General features: G+C 38.2%; 1 protein-coding gene across 2 annotated transcripts in view; it reads left to right on the forward strand.

The window, feature by feature from the left end:
• Window positions 1-26,639, forward strand: part of TOX (thymocyte selection associated high mobility group box) — a 224,629-nt gene that overhangs the window by 188,863 nt on the left and 9,127 nt on the right. For both annotated transcript variants that reach the window (XM_037381844.1, XM_037381843.1), the window contains exons 6-7: window positions 10,333-10,413; window positions 23,207-23,593. In XM_037381844.1, the coding sequence (XP_037237741.1) occupies window positions 10,333-10,413; window positions 23,207-23,593 (468 nt within the window). The remainder of the gene's footprint in view (window positions 1-10,332; window positions 10,414-23,206; window positions 23,594-26,639) is intronic.

A 26,639-nucleotide genomic window follows, 5' to 3' on the forward strand; every position in this document is an offset into this window, starting at 1 on the left:
TTAAAACTCCAGGCCCAGGCCCTTTCTAATCTAGCACTGTACAAAAAGGATAAAAGATAGTCCTTATTTTAAAAAAATTGGCAATCCTATTTTCTAGAATAAATTTAAACTCATTCTTTATTCCATTAGGGATCTAATAGTACAAAGTAATGATTACAAGACATCTTAACTGACTAGATAGTCTGTATTTTAAAGCCCTAATTTTTCAGATCCAGAGCATCAGTAACTGTTAGGAAACCTATGTATCTGCTAGGAAAATTGGACTCTAAAAATACAAATGATTAATGTAGCATTTGGAATTTGGCATGGAAGAAGCTTCAGAAATTCAAAAATAGTTAAATAAAGAAACAATAACATCATTAGAGGAATATTTTATTGATGAATTCTACTTGCTGAAAAGGATTCAATTATCATAAAGCTTCTGTCTTTTATGTTTTGGAGGCTAATGCTTATTCTGGAATTTAAATAGAATTATGTTTCCAAATTATGTTTTCTGAATTGGAACTCCTTTTACTATTAAAATAGTAAATACAAATGAATCAGAAAGTAGAACATAATGCAGCTATTGAGAAAGAAGAATAACTTCATGTCTTCATGCCAAAATGAAATCTTCTTTGTTCCCATGACCTGAGCCAGCTTTTTCTGAAATGCATAGAATTCTTGTTTATTCCTGAAGATTGACCATAGAATAAATAAAGGTACTGAAACTCAGTACAGCAATGACCTAAGGGCAGTATATGTATGTCCAAGTCTTTGCAACAAAATTTTGATAACCTGACATATTAGAGTGTAGCTTGAAAGGGTTTGTACAAGAATCACGTATGTTTTTCAAACTGAAGAAACTAGAAAAATGTTGTTTGAGAAAACAGGATTTGAATGACAAAAAAGGAAATGTTATTGTGAACTAGATGATAGGGAGTTCCTTACTGAATTTAGGGGGAAGTTATGCATGAAATGGATCACACTCAGATGGTCTTACTGTGAGAATACTGCAACTTGTTAGATTAAAGGAGGTGCTAGTGTACTTCCACTCTCATTTTACCATATGAAGACATTTGCATTTTTGGGTTGTATGCTATAGCTTAGTGCACAAGGGCCATTTTCAAACAGTGCTGCTGTGTGCCTGTGTTTTTTTTGTCCAAATCTATCTACACAGAGGAGTCTAGAAATTAAAGGGACATTAGTGGTCATGGTGGACTTTGTCATAGTTTCTTCTCAAATTCTGAATTTGGTACAATAATTAGACATGATCAGAAGCAGGGACTGTGTGTTTTCCTTCATTTTTCACTGTAAATGTTTTCTGAAACTGTTCAGTTTAATAAACTTGTGAATGAAAAGCAGCTGTAGCCGTAGTATGTTGAGGTGCATTCTCCTCAGTGCTGTAGCCATAGCACAGGGAGTATATTCAGTGGCTTTTCTAGTTCTTCTCTTAGGATCACAAACACTGTTTTCTCCTTAGTCAGTACTATACTTCTGTGCATCCTGGGTTTATAGCTTATTTATGTACATATTCGCCCTTTGCACACATTTTTACTGCAAAGGGGAGAAAAACAGCCCCCAGGAAAGAGAGTTCAGTATGCTAAATGGTCAGGTCTCTGGCTTTCAGACAGAATGCTGGTTCAAACTGGGTAAAAAGGCTACTTAGGTCATTTTTCTGTCCTTAAATGAAAAAGGAAAGTCATTTTAAATCAGTACCAGATGTGCATGTACTAAATGAACCTTAAGTTTCTAATTGGAGTCCTAGTAAAGCTGTAATAGATGTGGCAAATTACAAACAAAATGTTCTTGTTTACATTAATGTAACTTTAAAACTTCAGCCAAAGACCTTAATAAATGTGCTATTATTCTAAAAATGGAACTGAATGTCTATTCAACATTCAACAAAATTAATCTCTGGTGTAACTTTTCAGTGACTTAACTGGAATTCTAGCAGGAACAAATCTGGCCTCCTATGAACAGCTTAGTGTGCATATATGTGTCTATGTGTGTATGTCTTTCTGTGTGTTTACTTAAATGTTGCACTGGCCTTACAGCTGGAAGAAGGATGGATTCACCTAGGGGACCCAAAACTTAATGATCGGAAGAAGCAGGTGAAACAACTGTTTGAGTGCTGTAACATATGCCTTCTTTCAGGCTGCATAATTCATGCACAGTAATATTAGATGCAACAGTTCAGCTCAATAGCAACACCTCATTATTTTATCCCTCAGTATTTATTCCTATGTTTGACGCCTCATGAAATTACTGTTAATGTGTTTATATAAGGGCAGATCTGACACAAGTGGGAAGAATTTAATTTCCCACTCATTCTTTCCTGCTGATGTGTCCTCTTCCCCTGGTAGAAGTGGCAAGTGTAAATAGTTAATTTGCTTCAATTATGAGCCTGTCCTGCTAAATTAGAAGCAGCAGGAATATGAAGAGCCAGAATTATACTTATGAGGCAACTGACAAATCCTCGGAGCTCACAAAATCAAATCATTTACTCCTCATTGGTGCTCAAAGACCCGCTAGATAAAAGCTGCAGCTTATTCTATAACATCTGATGGAACTTGGATTGTATGTTACCAATACTTAAGTAAACTGAAGTCCTTGTGCATTAGTGTCACCATTTGTGATGCAGTTAACCTTTTCACTGTAACCCATAAGCTTTCAAGGGTTTCTATTTTGGTCACTAAAAATAACCCAGACTGATCTGGGGATGAAAAACAACAGTGTTTTGTAAGTCTCTCTTTTGATTACAGGGAAGTTTTAGATGTAGCAGCACATTGTCCAGTGCTGGGATGAATCAGGTAGATCAGAAGAAAGTTTATAAGTAATGCTGGCCAACCCTTCATGTCTCCAAAGCTTCTGTCATGACATGAGACACCACAAGTCACATCTAAATGGATCCAAGATCAGTGTTTCAAGAGGCCTTCGCTCTGCCTGGCCTCCGGGAAAACCTAACCTAGCTCCTCCTCCCTCCTGGGGTGTGATGCCATGTTGCTGTCCCATTGCCTGATGTGACAAATGAGCTCATCCCATGGGTGGAAAGGCCATTGCATTCTTGTTGCGTGGCTGTGCCTGTGAGGTGGCCAGGACGTGAGACAGCTCAGGGGACTGCAGTGTGGCTGCCAAAACAGCTCCAGAGAATACGCAGACCATCAGGTCAAGATAGTCAGTAGCATTTTGAAAATATAAATTTACAGTTTGTTCACCCTTATTCATGCTCGTATACTCATGCAGGTATTTTTTATCCTACCTCTTGTTCCCCCCACTAAAAAAGACCTTTTTTAAATTGCTATCTTCACGCAATCTCCAAGGAATAGCTTTAACACACCTGTAAGGGGATGAGAATGTATCTTCAGTTTAGTAGATAAACAACCATGCAAGATTTAAATTTAACTTTTATTTTTGTAAATGAGAATAGGAAGTGAAGGCACAACTGTGAATGCCCACTGCCAAAGTGTGTTAAAGGAAAATGGATTCAGGAATAGGCACCACAGACAGCAACCTTACACCTCCCCTCCCACCTACTTGCACCAGCAAAGTCACTTTCCCTAGTGTTGCATCTTAGGCTTGTTTGGGAGATCAGCTGTTTATCTTGAAAAATTTCTGTAATGAAATTGCACTCTACCCTTTGCACCTTTAGACAGGTGCATCAAGAATTTAAAACAACTGGCCCTCACCCAGGTGTCTGCTCCTTCTCCCTTCCTCTGCAAGCTTAATGAGCTGGAACATGAATGGGCCAAGAATAGGCAGGCGTACACGCAAATGCAAACTTATGTCTATGTATATGTATGTACATATGTAAATTTGTATCTTCAGATTGTTGTTTTGCCTTGATTTCCACAGAGCCAGATGCTAAACCCCTTAACTTCCACTGACTTCAGAAGCGGGCAGTGGCAGGCCCCCTGTTTGCCATGCATTCTTGCTGCAGGACTTTTGGCACCTAGTGCTTCCCTCTTCCCCCCCTAGAGCTGAGCTGAGCAGGACTGTGCTGTGCACTGGGGATGGGAAACCTTCCCCTGTGCCACAAAAAAAATAAAATTAATGGAGGTCACCACAGGAGCTGCTGCATCTTACTCTGTATAGGGTAATACAGGCTATTGTCTGCTGGCCCCCTTACCAGCCCACCTGGCAGCTTGGTCTTCCTCAGCCTCCCAGGAGCACTGAAGTCATGGGGAACATCAGACACCCCTCTGCTCAGGGTGAATTGCTAATATCCATTTGCTACATGAAATGGACACAGCTTCCAGATAAATACCGCACGTGGCTGCCAAGTTAAGAGCGTTGACTTTAACTGCACTTCGCCTTCTTGTTGCACTTGAAAGGAGCTGGGCCAAAAGCACCCCAGATTCCAAGTACTGCTGCAGCAACATGCATAAATGATTGCCTTAATTTTCTACTTATTCTTCTTCCCCACCCTTTATCCATATATTTGAGCCTGATAGGAACATGGCTTTAAATCATTTGCGCACAAAACTGGATTTAGGCCCAATTATTATGCTCCATTCCAGCTCACAATCTTATTTTTTTTTAAAGAAGAATACCAGCAAGTGCAAATAATCACCACATAAATCATGTGTTTAATGTCATTTTTTTTGTGCCTAAGTTTCATCCAATGTGGTTCTGATAAAACGTGCAGCCTTGCTCCTGTAAGCTGCAAGCATCAAGCCTGCAAGGTCAAATCTAGGCCTGGTGCACACGGCTGCAATTTCCAGTGATCTCCATCGAGTCTCACTGTTTGTGCTAGAGCTGAATTTGGCCTGTGATCTTTCCCCTGCATGCCAGAAAGACTGAATCCTTTCCCCTAAGCCTCTAATATGTCATCAGTGTCTTTTTCATGCTCTACAGTCAAAGAGACTGCTGAGCCATACAGCTAGCCCTGGGCCTCTTTCTGTTACTGTATGTACCTAGATTAAAAATCAAATGGTAACATATTTCAGTATCCATTAAGCAATTCTGAGGAATTTTTTTTCTGACTGCTGTGGGAATATCTCTCTCCATATTTTAGATGAGCGTGTGCAGCTCTAGGTGCCTTTGCTGCAAAATCAGAAGATTAAAACTAGAGATATGTCTCCCACTTGGAAAAAATACAAGTTTTCTTTATGAGCCTAGGTATGTAGGGCCAGGAACGACAATCTGAATGTGGAATTTAATTCTGGATTGCAGCCTACTGTATTTTATCAGATGCCATTCCTGTAACTGTAGCCTGTGAAAATGACATTCCCATGGGTAATAACACTGCAGAGACCAAAGAGACAAAATCGGTTGTGTTGCTTTTTGATTTGCTATTTTTGCATGTACTATTTTTTTGGGGGGGACGGTTATGGAACACTTCCATCAAAACAAATGTGGGCACCTTTACATCACTTTAAAAAGACAAACATAACTTTCTTGCAAGTGTCAGCTCCAAGGAGACATCCACAAGATAAACTGAAAACTTCCCCTTCTTTGTCATCCTCGTACCAGCTATTTAGGCAAAGCTAGGGAAGCAGCATGGTTCTTTGTAATGTGCTTTGTCAGCTAGGAGACAAAGCTTTTTTAGACTACCATGAGGCACAAATTCTGAAAGTCTCTTTTTCTCCTAAGATCATCAGTCAGTGTAGCTCTATTATCAAAGGGGGCTGTGGTCACTGATGTCTTCTTCCATTAGTACCTGATACTCAAAACTGGGGACGTTTGCAAATGACTGAGTGCCTTTTTTGGCTCTTGTGACGATGACTAGGAGAAGGGACATCTGTTCCCCTAAGGGAACAAGGGTGCAAGCCTCATGGGACAGGGCAGGAGTCCTGCTGCATAGTGTGTTGTGACTGTGTTGATACTCCTTCACAAGCAAGCTGAGAGGAAGTTCATTGGGAAAAGACAACTAACCAGAACAAAAATTTGGCTCAAGGCATTACAGGTATATTTCAGTTATATATATCAGCCATGAGTTTCATATTACCCAACACGTAGAAGAATACAGGAGACACAAAACCTGCCTCAAGGAATTTATGATCCAGGAAGACAAGAACTAAGCAGCAGTTAAAATACATAAAGCAAAACATGACCAGAAGTTGGCATCATAAAACAGAAATGCAGATATTCTACTGTGGTTTTAATTCAGTAAACCTCGTATTTGTGAGTGCTTGTGGCTAACTATATAACCCACAACCACTCTATCTCCAAATGAAACTTTGGGGCAGTCCGTTTAAGGCTGTGCAACACTATTAATAAAAAGAGTCGGCCCTTGAGGTAGGCTGCTACAGTACTGGTAGCCCACAGGTATGGTCAGCCTGGGGAACCTAGGGGCTGGTACCAGGCTGTGACGTTACCATAGTAGAGCCCAGGGCATCCGTTTTCCCTGGTGGCCTAATTCCAATGCTATCGCATATACTTATATGCACAAAGTAGAGTTTCATACCTACTCCTTTTGTAAAGTATCTTCTATATTGTTGCATGATTTGCTCAACGGTGTAAGGAAACTTGAAGCTACCTTACTGGGTGCACTTCAGAAATGTAATTAAATAAGGACGGACCTGTGTATTATGCTGTGTAAATTTGCATTCGTGAAGCACAGTAGGAAAATAATGCCAGCAGCTTCCATTTGTAGACAAATGAATGTAATCTTGGTGTTTTGGGGTTTCTATAACAAGCTGAAGAGAATAAGAATAAATTAAACTGACCCACCCTGCATATACAGAAATGATGTTTTTTTCTGCCAACATTCAATTTCCACAAGCAGGACAATACAGAAAATAAAATATTGTGTGAAGAAATAAATCTGCTGCTGAATCAGAATGGGCCTTTACTGCCTGAATGAAAATCAGTTGACATTCAATTATCATGTTAATTGAATTAAAGCAAGATAGAAATGACTTAATTCCATAAGTATATGCTCCTGTCAATTTACTTATTTAATAATTGTTGCTTGCTTGATGGAGGATGGGAAAATGACCTTATAAGAGATTTCTGAGGTCTTAAAAATAAAATCAAATATTCCCACTATACACCATAGACAAGCAACAGAACAGAAGCCTGCTTCTTGATACGGGAAGAATGTTAAATATATTATTGGAAATTATGTGTTTCGTAATTTGACACTGTCTTAAGCATGAAACTCAAAAGAGCTTCAGCCATTTTCTAGAGCACACTTGAATGGCAACACAGCCTTTTTCCTCCCCAAAAGCACTGCAAGGATGCAAGTCCGTTATACTTACTACAACACAAAACTATTTAAGCCTGAGGGCTAAAAATTCTCACAGATGCAGAAAAAAAAGAGTTTGAGAGGCACAGCTGACTTGCTCATACCTGTTTGAGGTGCTGCTGCAAGTGATGCGGATGTGCCCCACTTCCCCTGCCTTCATAAGCACCCAGTACAAGTGCAGCCTAGCACAAAGGCAGCAAACTGGTACCCACTGCCAGGGCCACATTCAATTGCCTTTGGAGAAAAATATTGACAGCCAGACCTTGTTGATACTCATGAAAACTAACAGCTCCGCAGACAGGCAGGACTTACCCTAATTTTTCATATAAGCGAGGACCAATCAGAATTTCAAAAACTAGCATGAGAATCGTCAGCCCACTTGCCTGCTGACCTGAACAGTGGGCATCTTCAAAAGGACAACAGTATATAGACAGTGAGGGTTCAAGCTGTTGTCCTCAGAGGACATGCCGATGCCCTTAGAAGCACAAAGTGGGGTGAGCTGACCACCCTCCAGACAAGCCAGCTTGCAGGGGCCGTTCTCACCAATGCAAAACGTCAAAGCAGGCTGGAGTCATCAAAAACTTTTCCCCATCCACTAAGGACTTTTTGACTATAATGACCTTCTATTACATGGTTAATGTTTATATTACCATGGAAGACGTAGTGTTCATTATTGGCTCACCAGAAGACCCAAGAAAAGAGGGCAAGACCATGTGTACACTGAACACGGTAGATGTATAGGTAGGAAACAATTAAATAATGGCTGTATGATGATGTTCCTATGAAGTAGTGATGTTTTAGATGGAGTTTTACAGAATTACTGTTAGTTTCATATTATTGAATTAACCTAGTGCAGTATGACTATTTGAGGGAAAGTCAGGTCCCAGAGGACTCTTTCAATATGGTCTGACTGTAAGAGCACAGCAGCAGTGTGTATTTTTTATATTTGTTTAATGCAAAATAAAATCCAATGTGGAAGTAGTAGATACATGATCTTTTGAAGATCATTATTCTGTGTAAAATTCTTTGTTCAGCTCTGTTTTTTAAACTGGCTATCAGAATGATGCAGAAGCATTGCAATATACAAAGCAGTATAACAGTCTTTGTTCTGTAGGTCAAGCTAAATTCATTTTAGCAGCTAGGAACAGATTGTTTACTATTTTTTTATTCATTTTCAAAGCAAACACTACATTTCCCTAATAATCACAAGCGATTACAACTTAAAAAGCAAATTGCTACCTTTTTTTTTTTTTTTTTTTTTTGCAAAACAATAGGAGATAAACCAACACTCTATATTTATCTTAATCTGGAGAAATTACAAGGGTGCACAGATACAGTTGCACAGTTAAAACCAATCTTTTTTCCTCTCTGTCTTTATATTTACAATTTTAGAAGTCTAAGACTTCTCTGTTTCCATTATGATCTTTTGCTTCCCTGGGAAGCAAAATCTTTAATCCTTTTAGGCAGCCTCTGAGTTTTACCAGCCCGTATCTGAGGTTTGTTCTGTCTCTGAAAGCAAAGCCTCAGTGGGGAAAAAAAAGAAAAAAAAAAAAGTGTCTTGAGCACATTCTTTATAAAAATGGTGTTGTGCTGGATCCTTCCAGCCTGACACTACCACTCTCATTTTGTAGTCTGCAACTGTATTGTCCTCTGTGTGTTCACTCCTCTCCATTACAGGACTGCTGGTTTTACTGGAGCATTGGAAGATCAAAAGAGATCACTTTAAAGTTTCACAAAGTTTATCCTTCTGGGAAGGAGATGTACGTGTGTGTTTTCCAGCTGTGGAATTCAGAACAGACCAAAACTGTCATAAATAGCTTTGCCTATCTTTTACCTTTTAATCAATAGCTCAGTTAACTAGGCAGTGTGGAATGGGAGGGGGAAGGTGGGTAGTCTCTACCATCTTCATGAGGCTTTCCACAGGTGCCCAGGTTGTGCACTTGGCTGGGGAACTGGACAGCAGAGGCTCAAAGCTGCAGTTCCATTTTGTGCAATATTGTGAATTCCAGATGTCCAGGAACACATGAATTAACCTCTGGCTTGTGACTTAAAAATTATGAAATATAACAGCAATTAAAAATTAAATTTCCTTTCCCTTTATTTGTCTCCCTCACTTTTAAACCTTCCATTTAGCTGGTTTTTAAATTTTCCCCTGCAAAGAGGAGGCTAACAGTCAATCCTGCTTAGTTACATGAAGCCAAGATGCTTGTATGACTCCTGAATCTACTCTTTCAGGGGAAAAAAAAAAAAAAAAACCAAACCCAAAACATTAAGTAGTGAGAAACTTGTGATAATACTTGCAAAGAGAAATGCTGACTTATTCCCGGATCTGTCACTGACATGGCTAACAGCAAGGCTCCGTGGATCAGAAACTGGTTCTCCTCCTGTGATCTTTCAATTCTATGTCACAGATATCTATGTATGCTTTGCTAACATCATCTGTAGTTCTATGAAGTCCTACCTAACTCTGCAGATCATCTTTGATCTTGAAATCTGGGCAAAATCGAAGTGCTTCTCCAAGCTCTTTAATCTATTATGAGATTGTGCACATGCCACATTTAAAATAATTTGTTGAGTTGAGAGAAATGTGCAGAAATAGATCCATGCTTCTGAGAAGTTAATTAGACTGATATGGGATCAAGACTGGAATAATGACTAACATTTATTATCCTTAGCAGCTCCATGAAGCTACTTTGACTGCCCCCAACAGTTTATCCGGGGAAGAGAGAAAACCTCTTGGCTGATCTGTGTGGTGCTGTCATCTCCTTCATTTAGCTCAGATGTCTTTCTGCACATTCTCATCTTCCCTGGAGGGTTTAACTTGTCTCACAAGTGGAAGCCAGTGAAGAGGCCCACGCTTGCCTTCCCCATCCCTAAAGGTCCCATTTAAAAGTACGCCCCACACTTCACTTTGAACAATTAAACCTGAGATGCTATGAGATGCTATGAGAGATGTTTTTTCAGTACTGCTGGGTAGTTAAAGGGTGTTTCACAGTTGGAACAATATTTTCTTTACAATACTTGGTGTTTATTATTTCACTCTAAGCAATATGAGGGGGAAAGGCTGTTTACTTAGAAAGACTTTATGAAGATGCATGAGACACACGGTGATATATAAAAACAAAATCAGATTAATTTACCAATGTGACACTCTTTGTTTTTAGGTATACAAAAAGAAAACTGAAGCTGCCAAGAAGGAATATCTGAAGCAGTTAGCTGCCTACAGAGCAAGCCTTGTATCCAAGGTAACACATAATGTATATACACACATATATATAGTGACATATTGCAAACCATTTTCAGCATTTATATGGTGCTGAATGCCACAGTATTTAGTGCAAATAGCCTTGTTTGTTATCACCTTAAACTCAGGTTTAAGGTGCAAATGCTCAGTAAACACAGTCATCTCCCCATGAAAAGGTATCCTTCCCCTTCTGGTCATAAGGACAGCACTTCTTCAGGCTGGGAGTGTCACTGCAGTTCAACAGAGGAAGGATATACTGGTAAAAAAGCCTCAATATAACAAATGCAGTGTCAGGTACCTGCCATGATACCTGTAAGGGGAAAAAAAAATCATACACAAAATGCCTGGGTTTGGTTTGGTTTTGTGGTTTTTTGGTTTGGTTTTTTTGGTTGGGGTTTGTTTTGTTGTTGTTTGGGGTTTTTTTAAGTACTGCTTTTTACCTTGTAATCTCCAATCAGTCAAAGTCAAGCTCAGCTCACATAGCAATTTTTCATAAAAAAAAATGTGACTTTGTATTTTACATCCAGCAAGCAATTCGTGTGAGCCCAGCATAGATGGCCATAAGGGTTTTGTACTGGAACACACCAGTGTATCCCCAGTACACAGCTGATGTACTAAATTGATTTGTACAAACATTCTTAGTGCCCATAATTTTGTAATACACTCTAATAAATTTTTTTATAAACTTTAAAATATACAGAAGAATGAGAAATTACTGCAGTGTGTCAATATGAAAAACCAATCGAGCAACTTCAGAATCATACCAGTTAGAATCATTGGTTTTGGATCTGAAAACAATGTTTGGGTCTGAAACAAATATGGGTATTTTTTTGTTAAATAAATAAAATGTGTTTAGTGGTAAAGATGGGAGTATGAAGGACTGGCATATATGGCATGAATAAAGCTTTTTGTTATTTGTGAATATTTTTTGGGTCTTGCACTATACTTCTCTGTTAATTTGGACACATTTTCAGAGGAAGACTATATGATTAGTCATACATGGACCTTTCATGCATCTTTCTTACATTATCTTAGTATTTGGTCAGTGTTTGTTCTAAATTTAAAAGCCTGAAATATGGGTGTAACCTCATTCATTTTGGGGGGTTGTGTCTTATGCATTTTAATTTTATAGCTACCATCATAAATACTAATGCATTTAGTCAAGTGAATGACAGGGTATCTTTAATCTCTGTTTTAGGACTGTTTGGTTCTAGAAATACTCATTGCCTTCAGAAAGGGTACCACACAAACTATTTTTTTTAAATAGCCTGCTTAGTAGCAAAAGATAGATCTAAAAAGTGCAAAATATTCCAATAGGTTTTGAAGAAATGCATGAAGTCATCTTTTCACTTGTGAAAATAACTTGGCTGTCCCTATTCAGCACATCATGGACTGTTTACATAACACTATATAGCTTAATTTTGAAATGGCACATGTAAAAAATGAGATTTTAATTTTGGGGTTATTTTATTTGGCAAGAGAAAAAAGTGTACTGTGGCATTTTCTGAGGGCTTTATTTGGAAAAAAAAATTAAAGATTGTTGATCAGTTCAGTACATGAATCTATCTGTGCAAATACTTAAATTTGTTGTTAGTCAGAAAAGCACTGAAGCATTTTCTTAACTTTTAAGCAATTATTTAAATTCTGCCCATAATGTCATGTTTTCCTCTAGTGTGGAAAATATCAAAATGTAAACCTAATGAAGCTGAGTACTAATTGCTTACTTTCATGAACACGCTCAATGAATCCAACAGAGCTGGCATGTAACTAAAGCAAATCCATTTTGGAATAAGGATGTAAAATACCCAGATGTAATATATCAGTATATTCTAAATTATTATTAAATATTTATATGGCACCAGAAGAGTTGTAGTTCTTTAGACAAACATGTAAGCATGAAGAAATATATATAATACATTATTAAGATTGTCTGGAGTCCATGTGGTCTGTTACATCCATGTGTTACATTACCATCCATAAAAGCTGCTTTTAGAGAATATTAAGACGTCAAAACCTCATTCTCAAAAGTTAAGACATGCCAAAAGTAACATAACCTTTTCCAAAAATGCTTTAATACATTATTAATAATTTGCTCACATGATATGTTTTATATTTTATACCTCACTCTGTGTGAGTCTCATTTCATATGCTTATAATCAGGTGTTCACCCTGGATGCTCCTGTGTTGTATTTACTGCATGTTGTTTAACCTTGCATCTTTGTAGGATTTTCTGTGCTGCTCTTCCCAGCAGTGTTTTAGAGTAAAGAAATTCTCAGTAATACTCTGGAGCAGGAAGTTTGTATTGTCCGTATTTTCAAACACAACTAAATCATTGTGAAATCAGGTTTTCAGTAATTTTGGCTGTCGTGCTAGGGACATCTAGAACTTAATTTTTCAGAATATATGACCAATATTACACCCTTCATGTTCATAGCAGAGCTTCAGTGACTTCAGGGTCAGCTGGCTGGCAGCTATAAGATGTTCTTTGTGCTTCACATCACATCAGGACACCCTCTTGCTATCCAAATGATGAGTTACCCAATTATCGATCTTTCCTCCTTGTTCCCTCCCAGAGGACTCTGCCTGTGGGAAGAGGCAGGCACAAACTGGCAAGGGTAGGGATATTGCTTGGGTCCCCTGTCTCTAGTTCAGGAGGTGCTTCACCTCCTAAGGCATGGCTCTACCACTTGCCTAACTTTTGAACACTGATTACGCCACTTTTTTCATAAAGTATTGCCAGTTTTTAAACAACTAGTGATTGTAGGGCTTGTATGTGAGAGTTAGTGTGTTTTTCTGCATTTATTTGCAACTCTTCATTTTTCTGAAAAGCAAAGGAATGAACATATGCCATGTTATACCTCAGTAGACCAGACTTGAAGTTGAATCCACTGCACCCATCTTGGCCATTTCAGATGCTGGAATGGTCACAATAGAAGATTGCAGAGAAATGGGGTAAATCTCCTTTTGCCAGGAGATTTCTTAGCCTCTGCCTGACAGCAGAATAACGAAATTCAGGAATGTTGGTTTCCATCCCAAGCTCTGAGGTGGGAGTGGAGTATCAGGTTGGGATGGTGGGCTTCTCCATAATACTCAGCCCTTTGCCTTCTTTTCCCTGTTTCTTTTTTTTTTCCCATTTCTTTTTTTTTCCCCTTCCCTCCCCTCCCTTCCCCAACAGCAAATCTTTACTTCAGCCCGTCTTTCTCTTGTCCTCTGCATCCCCACTTCTCCTTCATACACTCATAGCCATGGGTGCATACTAAAGGAAACTGGAGATGAACATGAGGGACAGGCTACCTGCTCTTCATCATATACAGCAACCAATACCATGTGGAGGAACAGCCTCAGCTGCTTTCTCAGATGATACACATTTATAAATTTGAGTGTGATTTCATGGGAAGATGAGATATCAATCTTTGACACCATCTGTCATTGTCCCTTCCAGATGTCAAGTACCTCTGCCATTACATCCTAAGGAAGGGCACCCAAATTTTTTGGGAGGCATACAGTGCTTTCCTCTGGGTGCATTCTTGACAAAGCTTAGCAGTTCTGGTTGGAGTTTGTCACACACACCCACACATGCACAGAAAAGTCACTTGCGCACCCAGTATGTATAATTTAAGACTGTGTTATTTGACAAAATCATAATTGAAAAGGGTGGACGTGTCACCAGCAACTTCAGTAACAGGATTGCAAGCCCATCTCTAGTACACTTCTAAATGCTTTAGTGAGGTCTTTATAAAATAGGGCTACCACCCAGTAAAGAAGGCAAACATATGATTGTGTAAATATGTCAGTTATGCATTAATCTCCATTTAATTTATCAGTTTATTACCTGCATTTTCTCCTTTTTTATAATGATTGAAATTAATGGGGCTGTTGTTGAGTTTGTTCATGTGTGTAGGAATTGATACGTAAAGTAAAAATCACTTTACAAAGCATTATATCTTCTGTAATGCAGATTGCCATATTGCTTATAGTACTGACTAAGGCTTTGCATTGTAAACAAGTGTCTTTATATTTGCACTTAGTTGCAACTTTTACTACTATTCAGGTCCAGAAATGCAGTCTCTGGTATCTGGTAATTTGTACAGCATCACATAAAATGCTGTGAATTGCATTTTTACTTTTTCATAAAACAAGCACTTTTTCTAGCTTAACCAGCCTTTTTTCTGGCTGACATTAGAGTTTTTTGCTGCATCTTTCAAATACATATATTTAATAAATATATATATGAGTAAATGTTAAATGCTTTCATATATTATATATGTGCATCTACATACATTTATATAACAATATATGCATATTATGTATCTAACATACATAATGTATAAGTGCATATAAGTGGTACATATATGTATATTAACTATAGCAGCTTAAACAATTATCAATTGTTTATTGCAGCTTAAATAAGTGTAACTGTTTGAATAGTGCAAAGACATTTCCCGTTTTGTTCTCTCTGGCTAAATGAATCTTTAATTCTCTCTGGGTAGTGACACAACTTCAGGTTTCATACAGATATATTGTAGCAGCTATGGCTGAAGCTAAAACCTCTCAGCAAGGAAAATATTACTAAAATTAAAAATACTCAAGCATATTTCAAAACTGGTGTTGTATCTGAGTCAAAGTGGTGTCCTCACTTGACATTGCAGCAAGTGCATTGGGCACTTTCCAGTTTTGCGGACAGTGCAAATCCTTTGGACATGTAAAATTGCTTCTTGAAGTATATGACAGACATGGCTTTCCTACCCCATCACCTTGCAATTAAATTTCATTAAAAAAATGAAGTTCATATCTAGTACGACTGACATTGCCTTAATGCCATTATCACAGCAATTTGTAACCAGAGTTTCCAGGCACCCAAAATATCTGTTGCACTGCCACTGTATCTGTAATACAGTTGAACAGTCTAAGGGATTCAAGTCTTTATGTACATGAGTATATGTATATGCTCACTGTGGAATATACAGGAAAAAGTTTGAGCTACTTGTAAAAAGCAAAATGGAGACCAGGTGTGCTCTATCTACAATTTGTCTTTTGTAGCCCACTAATCTGAAATTCTTTTCTGCTTAGTGGCCAAGCTTCAAATATGAAAGCACTGTATCCTGGCTCACTCCTCCCTGAAATAAGCAGCTGACGCGGTTTAGGACATTTTTTCTAGAAATAAAATTCTGAGTAAGTCTTGACAGAGTAGGTGACTGAACTGTCTGGTCTCCTGGTCAGTGCTTTAATCAGTTGGTTATTGCATACAAGGAGAGCAGCATCCCTTCTCTGTTGGCAGAAAGGCACCTGGTTTCTGCTTCTTGAGACAACAGATTCCTATATTACATCTAGCCTGAGTCCATGCAGATGTTTTGGAATTTTATAAAACAATTTAGTCTGTTCTCAGTGAAAGCATCAAAGAAAGAATAAATAAAAAATATGGTTATGTTTGATGTTTTGGGGGGTTTTTTTGGTAGCTACTAAAGTGCTACAAGGCATTTGGCAATATTTCCCTTAAAACAATAACAAAAATTGTTATTTTTGTTGAATGATGACATGATGTTGAATGATGACATGCATATACAGCTTTTACCTTTTTTCCATTAAACATTAGAATCCCCGTCTGGGAAAACTATAATGTAAGGCTTTTACAGCAGGTACTTCAAGCTTCTGTCTTTCATTCTTTCTAGAGTTACTATGATGTAGTCAGAAATTTTCAAGGAATCATAAATAAAATTATATATGTGATTTCTATGAGTATCTGCTAAGTGAACATATAAATTTATAAAATATTGTCTAATCAAATAATAACACAAATCCAACCATCTTCTCTAGCAAGGAAACCAACTACCTACTGCAGCTGAAAATGTAGAGCAATCTATATTTAAGTTAATGCCATGAATTCAGTTTGAGGCTAAATCATGTGAAGCTTTACATTCAGCAGTGCAATAACAGATAGCTGCTCTCACATAATTTCTGCCAAAAATGGCACAAATGTCTCAAGCTTGCAAGAAGCCAGATTTTGATTTAGCAAGGAACTGTGTTTGGTTTTGAAGTTTAATAAAACTCTATTTTGCTATTAGCCTAGTGCTTCCATTTGGGGAATTAAAACACTTGTATCAAATTAAAGTTGCATATCCTTTATCACATGTACCCAGGTTACATTCATAAAACATCCATTTTTACTTACATACCCTGAATGAATCCATGACAATCCCCTGAAGATGATGACAAAATGTATATTTAGATTTGAAGATGTTCTTCTGAGCCACCTCAGCTAATTATAGATGACAACCCATGGCTTAGTCCTTTGTTCTGAAACATCAAGAATGTGTCAGAAAGCTTTCTGAACTCTCTAGAGTCCCAGATGTTGTTATTGCAATAGGTGACTGGAATTAACAAAGTACGAAACATCGTTTGCTAAGTCTCTTGTGACTTAGGTAGGAAGACAGCTGTACTGCAAGTATGCATATGAGTTTTCTACCAGAGTGTATAGAGTTAAGTCAAAGGAATCTCTAAAGGAGTTAAAGAGCTAAGCAGGAAAGAGAAAATGCTGCAGAGAAGTCATTCTCTCATAAGCAGCTCCACAGGAGTATTAATAAAATGGCTAAGCCTATGCAGGCTAGAAGAAGAGGTTCTTCTCAAAGACAGGCTTGGGTTTGGAAGTGACCTAAAATGTCAAAAACATTAAAAATGGACAGGATTATGTGAACACAGAAAAGCTGAGAGAAGGAATAAACAATTCAAGATGTTCCTTCCACCAAAGAGACAGCAAAGACAGCAGATGCAAACTTAAGCTTAGGTAAGCTTTGTAGGAGCTGCATAAATATTCAGCCAATTTCCTCCTATCTACCTTTAATGTCACGGTACAGAAGATAACTCATTTAAAGCTGAGTCAGGCCTGCCTAAGTTTGGTCACAGCCTGGACCTTCCTGATACCAGCTGACATAATCACTGCTGTTACCTGAATGTAGCCTTCATTCTGGTCATGGAGGCCACAAACCGAGTTCCTCGGTGTGGCTCAAGGACGGACACCAGTCACTAGAAGTATGCGTGGCACTGTCATGAAAAGGGACAGTGCAGGAGCTATGTAGCTTTCTGATAAATATTTGTGTAAAACTGGAGCTGAGCTAAACTCTTCTACCCTATGAAATGCTCACATAGTACATGTTCCTTTTCTATGTAGAGAGGATGCCAAAGCTTTGTTTCTCATTTAAAGAGAAGCACCTGTTTTCCATTTTAAATAAATCTATGTTACACCATTTTGGCTGTGTAAAAAAAATCTTCAAAGGTTGGAATAGGTTATGTTCACCCACAAGTAAAGCTGTTTGCATTGATAGAAAGTTTATGCTGGCCGTATTGGCCATGAGGCTGATGTCTTTGCCCCTGAGGAGGTCTCTTAGCATGTATTTAGAGGACACCTAGGCATCCAATAGTACTAAGAGCATCTACTGAATGTTGTGAACATACTGAATGTATTTCCTGACTATTTTACTATAAAGGAAAGCTTAATTGCTGATGTTAATAGAGAAGTATTGTGATAATGTTTGGTCTGTAAGTGACTGAAATTATATTGCTTCAACTGAAAGGCTTTGATCATTAGCTAATTTTGTGAAATCAATAGAGTAAGAAAAAGAAACAACTTTTTTCTCTGTGAGTTGAACAACTCCGTTTTCTTTGAGACAACACTGACTTTTTGGTTTTATATTTCAAACAGCAATATCAGTTGAGCACTGCTTAGTAGAATGAATTTATTGAAAAATATTTATTTAATTCCTATATATTATGGCATCATATGCTATAGTAGATAAGAATGCTGAATATAAAGCATGTATACAGTATGTAAATTGAAGATGTTAACATACGTATGTGTACATACATATCTATACAGTCCTCCTTCCTGGCAATATTTCTAACAATAACTGGATTAGCATGTTAAAAAAGCAAAATGAGGTCAGTATAGGCAGTTGTAATTTCTAGGTATGCTTCTGAAGAAACACAGGTCAAAAGTAGTGCTCATCAGTTGGGAATGATTCTCAGCCTCTGTTAGGCAAGTCCTACCTCTTTTCATGAAATACATGAAAATTTTCATTAATATTGAAGTAACAGTGTTGGGCTCTGATCCAAACTCCATTTAAGTTAATAGAAGACTTCCCATTAAATTCAGTAGTCTAAAGGATCAAGCTCTTAGAGTACTGCCTTGTTAAAACATGTCCTTGATTTACTCTCAGTCACATGGATGTTGTTTATGTTCCAACAGAGGTGGGCTCAGGAGAACCAACAGCAGCCAGAAGGCAGCCACAAGTTAGAAAGAGAATCAAAACCCATGTGTAGGTTTCAACGGCTGTTTGGTTAGCCAGATACACAGGTGAGGGTTTAAGGTGCACCTTTTCAAAGTGGAAGTAAAATTATATCCCAAAGGAAGTTGTGGAGATGCCAGAATATCATCAACAGGCTGTTGCTGTTTGACACCACTAAGCTGAGCAGGATGTCCATACCAAAAATCATTTCTCAGCTGTAGGAGTGAATGGACAATTTGGGGTGAGGGAAATCCCAGTGTCACTTTCCTCTAAGGAATTGACACCTGCCCTATGCCTGTCTGTCATAAGGACCATTAGTCCCAAGGCAGTTCTCCTTAGAAAAGAATAGCACAGCTGGATGAGCAATGCTTAACCCCTTAACCTAATTTAAGTCTTTAATTTGGCAATTATGCATAAGGAGTTTCGGCACACAATAGGGGAGTACAAGGTGGATGGGAAAGTTTGTTTTGCTCTAGATTTGGAAGGAAGAGCATGAGTTTGGTAAAAACTGGAGGGAAGAACTGAACTCAGCACTTCCCAATCTTTGTGCAAAATGATCAACTCTCAACACTTTCTCTGAAGAATACCACTCACATCTGCATCATCACACATTTTGTTGAAAGTATAATAGCAGTAGAATAATTTTGTGGACTGAGGGTCATGCACCAGTACTTTTAATTAATATAATTATATTCATTATCATCAGAGTTACAGTAGCATTTATTTTGTTTCCTTCCTTTTCCTATTTCTCTTCTACTTTCATTCTCTTTCTGTTGGTATTTCAAAATGTTCTTCCCTCTTTTTCTTTGTGTTTTAGTAAAACAATAGATTTTGATGAGGAAAAAAAAAATGTGGCTTTGTGTTGTTCTTAAAGGGCAGTCATACTTTTTCTGCAGCATTCCATTGCTTTGGCCTACCTACAGTGTCTTCGACTTCTGTTTTCTTTTAAAATGGTAACCATTATTAGATGATGATGTTAGGTGGAGAGGCAGATCCATAAGAAACCCTACTACTAGCCTCTGAAGAACTTGAAAGATTTAGAGTAAGGCTTTGACTTGAGCTCCAGAACAAGGAGAAGCCACTCAAAGAGCATAAAGGACTGTCAACAAAAGCTAGTTTGTGGTCCTAGTGTATGTTCGGTAATGTATGCATACAATACCACTGCCTACCATTAACTAAATATAATATTCTGTCACCCTCTAGTGGTGGGTCTAGACCACCATACTTCTGATAGTAACAATTAAATATTTTCTCACTGCATGTCTAGTAGAACTTGTTGCATGTAGGAGATCGTAAGCTTCAATATTTGGTGGCCTGTGTGTACAGATTTTCAATTTTGGTCTCCACTGCCTATATCTGTATATTAATTGTATCCTATAACTTCATGCCAAAAATTAGAGATGTAAATTGTCTGTGTTGGTTTTGGGCAGATTAATTAACTAAAGAGTTGGGGGTTTTTAATTATTTCTGTGCTCTTCTCATTTGATAAGGCAAGAAAAAATTGACTGAATTTCAACCTGCAAAGTTAGGGAACATGACTGTGCATTTGAAGTTCATACTGGCTAATGAAATCTCTTTATTTCTTAATTCCTAGTTTTACCAACAACAAAAGTCCTTCTCTAAGACTGTCCAATGATGTACTGGACAGACGCAGTGCCCATTCAAGCCTGTGAAAGCAGTAATTGTGCCTGAAATGATAGTATGACCTATGCATGTATATATGTGAGTGTGTTTATATATATATATCTACCCACACACACCTTAGTATATTTCACATTAAAGTGGCATAACAGAGCCAAAATATTTGACATGACCTATTCCATTAGCTTCAGCAATACTTACAAAATCTGTGTTTCTGAACGAGCCTTAGAAAAAGCTGAAAGTGCAGTTAATGGGTTCATTTATCAAGATCCCAGTAACTGATAATATTGATGCGTTTTATACTGATATTGGACAATTTGACTTCAGATCACATATGATTTAAAGTATCCTAAGCAACAGCAAAATACTTCGTCTGAAACTGAAGTGTTGTACTTTTCACTGGATCAGGAGGTAGTGAAACATATAGAAAGCTAATTGATAGCTTGAGACAACTGGAATGATTCCTTTTGATCACTTGGCAGATGCTCTCTCAGAGCTAAAGCAAGTGTTACTCGTCTCTGGCCTGAGACCATACAATTCCTCTTAAGATAGTGTGGTATTTGAAGTATTAAATGATACTAACTATCTGATCTGTCTGTAATTTTATCAGTATGGGCCATGCATTCACCACTTATGTGTGAACTCAGCATTACCCAATAATTAAATCAGTTCACTGTATCTTTGTTAAAGAGGTGTATGGCAGCATCTTTGCAGTCACAAATGGAATATAAGTATGTATGTCACAAAAAGTGCCACAAAGGCACTTTGATACTTCATCACCGGGAGGAATTGTTTAACTGATCTGCCTTTAGACACTTCAGGAGCAATTACCCCTGGTAGGACCAGATAGAGCCTGCCAGCTGCATCACGGAAAGGCAAGCTGTTTTTGTGAGGGAATGACGCTCTCAGTAAAACTTCAAGTTTCTCAAGAAAGAGCACATCATGCACCTCCTGTAATGTGTAAAGAGCCTGTGACACTCAAAAGGAGGGACCTGACCATGCTGCTAATTAGTAAACCTTCCTCTGATTCTCTGAATTTCAGCAAACCTTCCAGTCTTTGCTCCCACACTCACGCGAGTACCCTAAAAATACAGCTGGGAAGAAGGGGGGAAATTTCTCATGCCGTCATGAACATTAGTTCAGTGTTTTGAAAATAATACCAAAAAACTGGCAGATTTTGCACCTACTTTCATGTTTCATCATATACTGTCTGTGGGGTTTTATGTTTGTATCTGAATCCTGCGAAGATGCGTATAATACATATTGCACACGTGTACACCCACATGGGAACAGATCCAGGCTGATCCACAGAGGCAGAGATTTTCATTCATTTTATCATATTCATTTAATTGTCCTTAGTTTACTGGAGAAAACAATGGGGTTTTGCTAATAGAACTGCAGCTATACTTAGGGAAAATGAAGTTATCTTTCTCATCTTTCTCATAGCATATAATGAAGCAATTTCAGTAACGCGCGTGTCAGCGGATTGTTGGTGATGGTACATCCTTCAGAAAGAATACAAATAGACTTTACCGCCCCTGGAGTGCTGAGAGTAACATGAAACTTACTCTGACTTGTAAACTGAGCAAACATGACATGGAAATCACAGAATAAGGGCATATATGCATCTTTCAGTCCTTGTTTTGACAAAGTGACTTCTTTCTCCAGAGGGACATTTCTGCCATTTTTTTCCAGCATGTTTCACCTTTCACTGACTATTAATCCCAGTATGACTTAACTGCAAATTATGATTCCCACCTATAAGCTCATGGGAGTTAATTCTTAATTTTTTATCATCATCTATTTGAGCACACAGGGTTAGCACTTAGAAGATCTAAGAAAACAAGGGTATGGAAAATAACTTAACAAATTGAGTTTAAATCAAATGTAACAAGTTATAAATATTATAAAAAGAGTATTATTAAAATTCACATTCATTTATGGAAAGTTTTTATTACTAGCAGCTTTAAGAAATCAGGGTAGACCAAAATGTTTTTGAAAATCTGTGCATTTTCTAATATTCTGTGCAGTATTCTTCCAGCTTTAGCAAAATAGCTTACCTGTGTCTGACACAGTTTAGCATTTATATAGACATCAGTTTTAAACAGAATTCTCAGAACTTTATGAACTGGATTAACAAAGGAAGTCTTGCTAAAGGTGAAATTGTTCAGAATTACGTTTCTGAATGCATGGCTCATGAAACATGTTTGATATGGGCTGGATAGCATGCCAGCATGGAATACTTCAGAATGAAGGTATGGGCACAGCAACTAGCAACCTTTACTCAGTGCAATAGAACAACTGTGGATGGGGTTTAGCCTCTTCGTGATGTTAGCTAACTAATAAAGCACTATTAGCAGTTATCAACATATATGGTAAAGGACACTGAAATTCTTATCCCTGGTTTGCAGCTGGGAAAACAAGGCATGTCAAAGATCACTGCAGACTTTTGCTGGAACCCACCCTCCTGAATCTCTTTTCAACTAGGCCATCAGATTTTAGGACAATAGTAGCGGCTGTTTATGTGAATAGATGTGACAGGCTTGGTTGTCTTTGTTGTGTAGGTTATTAGGTCAGTGAATCCAGTTCCAAGTTTGGAAAAAGCAAAATGTCAGGCTAGGCCAGGAAACAGAGGAGCTAGCTTCTTTTTTTTTTTTTTTTTTTTTTTTTTTTTTTTTTTTAGAATGTTGAAGAGAAAAGTGTAAGGTAAAAGGGATTCTTTTTTCTCATGTAATAACCAAACTTCATTCCAAGGACAATTTTATGGTCCAGATATGTGTTTCCCATGATGTGACTCTTAAACAGACTTCAGCAGGTAGAACAGCAGCGTCTTGCAGCTTCTAAGTATTGTCTGTGTTTTGTTTTTCTCAACAGAGCTACAGTGAACCTGTTGATGTCAAAGCCTCCCCACAACCTCAGATGATGAATTCAAAGCAGTCAGTGTTTCATGGGCCCACCCAGGCTCACTCTGCACTGTACCTCAGTTCCCACTACCAACAACAACCAGGAATGAATCCTCACATCACTGCCATGCATGCCAATATCCCCCGTAACATAGCACCCAAGCCTAACAACCAAATGCCAGTGACTGTTTCCATAGCAAACATGGCTGTGTCCCCACCGCCACCTCTTCAGATCAGCCCCCCCCTGCACCAGCATCTCAACATCCAGCAGCACCAGCCAATTTCAATGCAGCAGCCCATCGGAAACCAGCTACCAATGCAGGTCCAGTCTGCTTTACATTCACCTACAATGCAGCAAGTAAGTTTGAGCTTTTCAGTTGTCTGGGGAAATATTTTTTTGGGGGGTGGGGGAGGGTGGGGGAAGTCATCCAGAAGTTGACATGGTGAGGGAGATTTGGAGCTATGGCTCAGCTTTAATTTTGCAGGGTTCGAAAACTGGGGTAGTATAGTCTGAGAGCTTAGTCTTTCAAGGGCAAGAATGAATGAATGGGTTTACCTAGATGATGGGAAACTTCAGTGGAACTGTTTGTGCTAGCAGCAATGTTCATCACTTTCTTCTGAACACTAGCCGTGTCTCCCCCCCAAACTTCAGAGGCATCCTTTAAATAGAAGTGTGTCCATAGATCCATCTGCAAATCTGGCAGTACCCTGAAATGTAAGTGATATGTTAAATCTTCAGGAAACATTTTACAAACAAAAGGCAGGCACGTCTAGAAAAAGATAGGATTATAGCTTGTGCTGTTATCCTGGTGCCGATTGTGACATGGAACAGTCAGAGGGAACATGAAGCGACACAGGCTGTGTTAAGCATGCTAGATGAAGTGAAAACAAAAATGTTAGCTTATTCTGTATTCATAACTTCATTTTGCCAGATAAATGTACCTTTTTTTTCTGCTTTTTTTCTTTTTTTTTTTTTTTTCCTGGAAATAAGTGGGCTTTGCCCAGTATCCCGATATGGTGTCTTTTCTTCTTTTTTTTTTTTTCCCTCATTCTGTGTTTTAGATAGTTGATGCTCAATACATTTCCTAGGAGTTTTGAATTAATGCAGGCCAACCATAGTATTGTGGGTTTTAGGCCCAGGTCTATGGGATGTTAGAGCAGATTAACTCTGGTGATTTCATGAGAGAAAATTTCCTTTTGTATTGCATGAGATGTGACTATCAATTGTAAGATCTTGCTTTGCAAAGAGGCATTAGAATGAAAAAAATTTTGATGGAGTTGCAAGAATCTACAAAATTTGTATACACAAAACTTGTCAGTTCTGGTTGATAATACGTAGTCATGAACTTGCTGCATGTTTTGAATGTTTGTATAAATTCACCTTCGCTAACAAGGCATTTGCATTTGCTTTCCAAGCCAGAAACATTTCATCTCAAGATTGGTCTTTAGAGATGGAAATATCTGAACACAAAATATAGCTTCTAGCTGAGAGAACAATTCAACAGGAAAAGAATTTTGCAAAGGGGGGCACAGCGGGAGAAGATTTGCAAGCAATCTGGACTGATAAATTTACTTGTTCAGAAGGTAAACCAAGGTGTGCTTAGGATGATCTGGATTTTTTCAGAGACTTTGATCTTAGTCTCAAGAGTAATTTGGAGTAGTCAGACAGGAAGGAAAATTTGTAAAATGTTTACAACTTTTTCCTAGTCCAATTTTTCACGATCAGCGTAAACAGACTTATGATCACACAGATGTGGAGTATCTTATTGTTGTGTATTTCTGAAGGTTTTCCTATTAATTAGAAACCCAGCGTCCTGGTGTGAGTGTCCTGGGAGAGCCCATGCTTGAGCCTCAGAGAAACACAATAGTTAACCCCAAGCCTGGGCAGCTAGAATTAGCTAGAGGAAGTCCTACACTGGTGAGCCAGGAGAGTCTGTCTGGAGAGCCTATGCGTGATGCAATCCTGGTGGAACCTGGAGGCTCAGAGCAATGAGAGACAAAGCAATGAACAGAGACTCAATGCAATACCCTGGTTCATTCAACAAACACGAAAAACGATATCTGTGACAGCAGCCTATTGAGATTGTGTAGTTATATTTCAGCAAGTTTTTATTGCAAAGTGATTCGGTCTTCCAAGTTCAGTTCATTTGCCAAGCTCAGTGTCAGTTGTACATTAGTTGTCCAGCGCAGAACTACAGAAGATCAAACCCCTTATGTCTTTCCAGTATCATTGATAGGCGTAATTTACTGAACAGATTTGAAAATCTGGCTTTATTTATTAATTAATAGTACTGTAGGGGCTAGCATAAGATGCAACACAGATGTTAGATACTTACATATGTATACATACAACATCACCATTATTATATGAATCTAAACACTTAGGCAGTATTCCAAACCATTGCATACTACAAAAAAGGTAAGATAATACGAATCTTCTGTTGTTTTATTTTACCAAGTTGCACGCTTGTAGCGTGTGGTGTGTGCGTCAGTGGCTTGAGAGTACTTTCATTCATCTGTGAGCTGTTTGGCATGCAGTTGAGTTATTTCTCAAGAGAAATAACTTAAGAGAAAACACAGGATACTAATTTGTAGAAAACAGGTGTCTAGAAGTCAACATGTAGACCCACGATGATACTTTTGCTTTACTAAGTACAAGTACAGTAAAGTAAAAAATGCTGTACCTCTGTGTTTCTGCTGACTACTGTTAAACTCATGAAAGGTTAGGTAAAATACTTTTTACCAACTTCTATTACTTAGTCAGAAAGGCTGATGCTTGTAATGAAGATACCAAGGTGAGGTATTTCTGAGCTTCACTCAAGGTGACAGGTGCTTATTACCTCTTGAAATGCTACACTGCCAATCTTAACAACATTTCTCTGAGCACTGTGGAACATCTGCAAACCAGTTTCTACCTCTTACAGTCATGCTTTTGTTTCAAAGTAACACAACTTTTGAGCTGTGGAAAATCTGTGTAATTTCACTTTGGAATATTTGTAATATTTATTTTATTTTATTTTATTTTTTAGTATACAACAGTTTACATAGTTTGTGAATTGAGTTTAAATATAGGATCCATTTCTTGTAAAAAGTGGTGTTGGCAGAGACAAAGCAAAAAGTATGCTAAATCTTACAGCAGCAGGTTTACTAACTACACCATGATTTGCCATGACAGAGCAGAACAGTGGTATCCTGTCTCATCTCTTAGGTGTGACTTTTTCTAGTCATACTCAAGAAATTTTAGAAAACACTATCCCCAGGATTTTTTACTGCATTAGAGCATGGAGGACAGGTTGGCTACCATGAGGCAAATACCAAGAAATCCAGAAACTATAACCTGAAAGTAAAGGCCTCTTTCTGACTTAGTTGTCAAAAAGCTCTGCTGTGCCCTCTGTTCAGAGCTG

This window comes from Falco rusticolus, chromosome 3, assembly GCF_015220075.1.
Source record: "Falco rusticolus isolate bFalRus1 chromosome 3, bFalRus1.pri, whole genome shotgun sequence".
Classification (NCBI taxonomy): domain Eukaryota; kingdom Metazoa; phylum Chordata; class Aves; order Falconiformes; family Falconidae; genus Falco; species Falco rusticolus.